At 43.3% G+C, this 5,620-nt stretch overlaps 2 protein-coding genes across 7 annotated transcripts; one reads left to right on the top strand and one right to left on the bottom strand.

Annotated features, from left to right (window-relative positions):
- Positions 1-442: 442 nt before the first annotated feature.
- LOC101027200 (ubiquitin-40S ribosomal protein S27a-like) lies at positions 443-1,229 on the bottom strand. The gene has a single exon (NM_001112002.2). The coding sequence runs from the start codon at positions 1,141-1,143 to the stop codon at positions 676-678; it is 468 nt and encodes a 155-aa protein (NP_001105472.2). The 5' UTR covers positions 1,144-1,229; the 3' UTR covers positions 443-675.
- A 180-nt stretch (positions 1,230-1,409) lies between these two features.
- On the top strand, positions 1,410-5,289 carry LOC103635106 (craniofacial development protein 1). 6 transcript variants are annotated; one of them, XM_020542405.3, is made up of 6 exons: positions 1,417-1,602; positions 1,681-1,791; positions 3,271-3,348; positions 3,912-4,036; positions 4,151-4,330; positions 4,671-5,289. In XM_020542405.3, exons 4-6 carry the CDS (start codon positions 3,947-3,949, stop codon positions 5,043-5,045), a joined length of 645 nt encoding a protein of 214 aa, XP_020397994.1. In that variant the 5' UTR covers positions 1,417-1,602; positions 1,681-1,791; positions 3,271-3,348; positions 3,912-3,946; the 3' UTR covers positions 5,046-5,289. The 6 variants fall into 6 exon arrangements, with proteins under 6 accessions (XP_008655873.1, XP_008655872.1, XP_020397994.1 ...); XM_020542404.3 differs by having other exon boundaries at positions 1,671-1,791; XM_008657650.4 differs by lacking the exon at positions 1,681-1,791 and having other exon boundaries at positions 1,411-1,602.
- The last annotated feature ends 331 nt before the right edge of the window (positions 5,290-5,620 follow it).

Below are 5,620 nucleotides of genomic sequence, written 5' to 3'. Positions count from 1 at the left end.
TAAGTAGAGATTCACTCACTGACGAACTATGTTTCGTACATATTAATGTTTTTCGTTCCAAATGTTATTTTAAAGGTCACCCACTTGGTCATTTTCGAACTCATATCCATGACTTTAGTCCTCATGATAAATATTGCTGATGCTACCAAACGCTTATGTGCTCTTGACTTTTATGTTATTGCCTTAGACCTCTAAAAAAAATTGTGCACCTGGTTCTTAATTCAGACATAATACTTATGTACAATTTAAGATCTCACAGACGATTTTGACATCGCGGCGCGCGGCATACACTATTTAAACAAAAGACATGATAGTAACCAGAAGCAGCACCGTTTTGCAAGCATACGACGATACGAGTCATCACATGCTAAACAAAACGAATAGCGACATGTATCCGATCGATTGCACACAGTAATTCGCAAATTAATTCAGGGGCCGAGAATGGCATCATAAAAACATAGTACAAGATTAATTCAAAAACCATTCGAATTCAACAGTGCTTGACAGGACCCATAACAACATGATATAATTAAACCCAAACTACGCGTCGCCAAAAGAGATACAGGTGTTCTGTTCCAAGAAACTACTACCATTGCAACAAAACAAAACAAAGCAAAAAGGATTATCACCTAGCAAGACTTCCCATTTTCCTTCCCGACAGAAAGGAGGGGCATCCTACGCCTGCTGGTTGTAGACGTAGGTGAGGCCACACTTACCGCAGTAGTGGCGGTCGAAGTGGTTGGCCATGAAGACCCCCGCGCCGCACTCGGCGTTGGGGCACTCCTTGCGGAGGCGGGTGACCTTGCCGGTGGCGTCGTCAACCTTGTAGAACTGGAGCACGGCCAGCTTCACCTTCTTGTGCTTGTGCTTGATCTTCTTGGGCTTGGTGTACGTCTTCTTCTTGCGCTTCTTGGCGCCTCCCCTGAGGCGGAGCACCAGGTGCAGCGTCGACTCCTTCTGGATGTTGTAGTCGGCGAGGGTGCGGCCATCCTCGAGCTGTTTGCCGGCGAAGATGAGGCGCTGCTGGTCCGGCGGGATGCCCTCCTTGTCCTGGATCTTGGCCTTCACGTTGTCGATGGTGTCCGAGGACTCCACCTCCAGCGTGATGGTCTTCCCCGTCAGGGTCTTCACGAAGATCTGCATCTTGGCAACCGCGCACTTCTCCGGCGGCGGCCGCCCTAACCTAAGGTGGCGCTGGTTCTCGCCTGCGGCGGCGGGATGGGGCTGTGTGTGTATGGGCGGAGGCTAGGGTTCAAGAGGGGAGAGATGATTCTTTTATAGCTCGGGTCGGGTGCTCTCTCCCACTGGATCCAAAAGGATTTGGATCGGACGGCACATATGGGCCTCCTGTGATGAGAGTTGGGCCGCATGCGCTTCATTTTCTAATCCCTTTTGTGTTCCCCCGGAGGTTGGTTTGGGCCTCGTAACTTTTGTGCCCCAGTTCGTTTATCCTCTCCTCTCTCTTTCTCTGTCTTGCTGCGGCGACACCTCCGCTTCCGCCGGCCGAGTCCCGAGCGGAGCCGAAGCAACAACCGCCGGGGAGGCGAGGGATTGATTCGGAGATGGCGTCAACTAGCTCTATAGGCGACGTGGGAGCCTCAGGTACTAATCCCCAAACAAATATTGGATGCATGGAATGCTTTTGCTTGGTTGAATCCATGGAATTGCAGTTCCTCGCAGGTAAAAAAAATGGAAAGGGAGATGACAAGTTAGTTGGTGCGCTCCTTGTGGGATTTGCGCGTCCAATTCCACCTTGAGTGCAGGGATCTTCCTCTCTGTAATTTGTAACATGTATGTGTGTGCTGGGTATCGCAGTCCTGTACGGCTCCTGATAAGATTACTGTTCGTTACTTGCTTTCCCTTGTACAGTGGCTGCATTAGGATTAGATAATGCATATGGTCAAACCTTGCCATTAGATTGTTAACAGCGTACCTACAGTTTGTCCTACCATGGATGTGAAAGTACTCCTTTTCATGCTTCAGCTCCACCGCTCCGGGACAAAGAGGATTGTTGATAGGACAAGTCTGCAGTTTTACCTCTTCAGATACGATGACTAATTTATGCAAGGCGCTTAATTAGGATGAGATAACAGCCTGAAATGCATAAACAGGCCCCTGGGTTTGTGGGATGCATTGCAAGATGGTTATGTTGGAACATGCAGTTCATTTTTTGTTTTGTCCCTCGAGAACATGTTTGTAAGGGTTCTGACCTTTTAGCACTTAGTCCTGTTAACTTCACCATTCCTTTCTCACAGATGGAGAGAGTAAACCATTTGTGTAGCCAGCACAAGAATAAGAAACAACACAACTCCCTATTTAGGGGGTGTTTGGTTTCTAGGGACTAATTTTTAGTCCCTACATTTTATTCTATTTTAGTTCCAAAATTGCTAAATATAGAAACTAAAAATATATTTTAGTTTCTATATTTGGCAATTTATAGACTAAAATGGAATAAAATGAAGGGACTAAACATTAGTCCCTAGAAACCAAACAGCCCCTTAGAATAAAAAACCAATTAAAAGATTTGATCAGATAACTTCCAGTAGAATCAGTTTTGACCTCCAAGCTACTTGAGCGTGGTGACCTTTTGTTATCAATCTAGGGTTACGGAGGTAGTACGAGCGGTAAGTTTGGGGTCTAGGACTAGGACCCCGACACTTGTCGCCAGGCTGTTGGCTGGGGAAGCGTGGCACTGTTCACATGGATGAGTAGCACCAGCGCTGGACAGTGCTACAGTACTCGCGGTACCGTTCAATGGGTGACCTGCGAGGGGTTTGAGGGTAACGGCTAGGTTTAGGGGCGCTGGGAGGCCGGCCGCAGGGATTTCCCCACGTCCGGCAAGAGAGAAGGGATTTCTTTTTAATCTCTTGCTTATCTTCAATTGATACAATCCCTCTCCTTATATAGAGAGGGTTACTTGATCTCTAAACACTAGATCTAATCTTATATCTAATTCTAATTTTATTCTAAACTAGCTTTATCTTTATCTAACCAACCTAAGTGCGTGCTACAGTACCACCGTCACTGTAGTGGCCCTCTTGGGCCCTGACACCTTTGTATAGTGCAATTTTGCTACTCGTGAAAATGAGGCAACAGTGTTGGACTGGAGTGATTCATATTGTTTCTGGGTCATTCTTATTGTTCTCTTTTTTAATATTTTATTAAGTGCAAAACATATGTTTGTTCATGTTCACTATTCAGGAAGATGCATCATGCATGTGCATATCCAGAGTGTTTGAATGTAATTTTCTGTTATGCGTCTTGATCTAGGGTCAAAAGGGGTTGCATGTAAAACATTTCCTGCTTCTGCAAATACCAGTAGCTCACACCAAGAGTCTCATAATGTTGGTATGTATGCTGTTTGCTCATCCAGGCTTTGAAGTGCTCATCTTTGTTCCAAAATAACACTGTGTTTTTGTACATGAATCAGAAACAAGGTTTTTTATATTCGGGTCATCAAATTTTTGACGTGTATATATAGGCTATGGACCATACCCGTACTGCAATGTGTTTCTGTTCATGATGGTGCTTCTTGCAAAGCTCGGCACACTGGCCTCTTGGTGACTTTTGTTCTTTTCACTAGATGTTGTGAATTAGGATCCACATTACTATTGGTTTAGGTATTTATCTGATTTTCATTGTTTTACAGTGATGCTTGATGCTTCTTTTATGTTATAGAAAATTTTTAGGGACATCTGGAAGGAAAATGAAATCTACATTATTTCTGCATTAACATACAAGAGCTTGTATAAGACATCATGGTGTTACACATGCATCATGTTTTTAGCTTTAGACATCATGGTGTTACATGCCATGCACGTTTCATCCTTATTATGCAGTTATGCACAATGCACATTATTTAATTATATAAAAAAGCTTATTTAACACCAGCTTGATTTTTTTCCTCGCAGATGCAAAATCACGTGTGGAGGATGTTTGGAAGAAGATGAATGGTGGCTTTCCTAATAAGATGCCCAAACCTGCAATGACGAAGCTCAGTTCAACAGCAACAGAAAAGAAAAATAAGCCAACAAATGTCAGTAAAATTTGTTTTGAACTTAGCAGCATTGAGGTTGCTTTGTGAAATATCTACTGGTTGGATTTTTGACAGGTTAACTTCACCTTTTGGAATATTCATTCATATCTGTAGAATTGGATGACTGTTCTAGGCCTCTCACCAAGTAAGGCATGTAATTCCAGTCAAGGATCAAAAAATGGTCTAAAATGGACACAACATGAAACGAGAGAGGATGCCAAAAAACTTGCAGCAAAGGCCCTTGCAGCTGCCAAAAATGCCGCTGCTGTGGCATCTGGACGAGGGAAAGTGGAGGTAAATCTGAACTGTCAGTATCACAAAACTTTTATTTTTTTATAATTGGATAATTTAATAATAGAATTTATTGGAAAAAATGTAACAGCACGGCTTATCTGTAACCAAATGTCTTTTTCACATGTCTATTGCCATCTAAGTTCATTTTATTTAAATCATTTTAACTGCAACTTGTTGAAAAGTTCAAAACGCCAATAAGCTTATAGTAGCACAGAAATATTGCCACTCTCTGGCATCATAATTGTGGATATAGATGGCAAACTTACTCTACTGGTTTTGCAATATGTTTGTCAGCTTTAATGTGAGAACGCTTAACTTGTACTTTCACATGATCCAACAGATCACTGAGGTAAGGGACTTTGCTGTCAAGGACATCGAAATCAAGAAATTGGTTGATCCTAATTCGAAGGAGGCAATAGAGAAGGCCAAGGCAGCTGGTGCCGCCCCATCAGCTGTCGATAGCATTCTAGAGCAAATACGGAAGAAGCAGAAGCTGAGCGTCCTGGACAAGACGAAGAAAGACTGGGGAGAGTACAAGGAAGAAAACCGAGGCTTGGAGGAAGAGCTGGACGCCTACAAGAAGAGCTCGAACCAGTACCTCGACAAGCAATCATTCCTGCAGCGAACTGATTACCGCGAGTTTGAGCGCGAGCGGGATGCCCGGCTGTCCATGATGGCCAAACGGAGGACCGATATGCGGGAGGACGATGTGTAGGACTGAAATATATCCCTTCCTGTGGACATTCTTTTTCTTTTGAGATAGTGGTAAACACTAAGGGCCTGTTCGGTTCGGTCTCAATTCATATGGATTGAGTGAGATTGTGTCGGTTTACATCCATAACAAGTCAAAATTCGTCTAGATCCTACCCAATATATTCCAATTCACATGGATCTAGAATAACCGAAGAAGGCCTAAATTGTCAATGTTTTCTGGTCCATTTAAATCTACCTTTTTAGAATTATAATGTGTTCATTACGATTCACGAAGATGCATCATGCATGTGCATAACTACATATGCCGGTCCGCACTCATGATTGGAGGGGTTGGGTCTGACAAATCAGCAGCAAGGACCTCATAAAACTTGAGGAAAAAGCTTACCTCTAGAACTTGAACCTATGATAACGTGATTGGTTCACAAACAAGATTTCCTCCCTACAAACCTTTTCTATATTTTCAACAAGATTTCCTACCCTACCACACACACGCCTTCTCTATATGTTCGCACCGTCTTTTTTGTAATTTAGTCCTTTTTAGATTTTATTTTCACAAATACGGCCTTTCTGGTTTCA

Source organism: Zea mays, chromosome 8 (genome assembly GCF_902167145.1).
Source record: "Zea mays cultivar B73 chromosome 8, Zm-B73-REFERENCE-NAM-5.0, whole genome shotgun sequence".
Classification (NCBI taxonomy): Eukaryota; Viridiplantae; Streptophyta; class Magnoliopsida; order Poales; family Poaceae; genus Zea; species Zea mays.
The sequence above is the reverse complement of the archived record's forward strand: the minus strand, read 5'-3'. Positions and strand labels throughout refer to the sequence as shown.

Coding starts and splice junctions, on each gene's coding strand:
- LOC101027200 (NM_001112002.2), bottom strand. CDS start 1,143: ATGCAGATCTTCGTGAAGACCCTGACGGGGAAGACCATCACGCTGGAG.
- LOC103635106 (XM_008657650.4), top strand. CDS start 1,563: ATGGCGTCAACTAGCTCTATAGGCGACGTGGGAGCCTCAG. Junction 1,603..3,270: donor AGGCGACGTGGGAGCCTCAG/GTACTAATCCCC, acceptor GTCTTGATCTAG/GGTCAAAAGGGGTTGCATGT. Junction 4,037..4,150: donor AGAAAAATAAGCCAACAAAT/GTCAGTAAAATT, acceptor TCATATCTGTAG/AATTGGATGACTGTTCTAGG.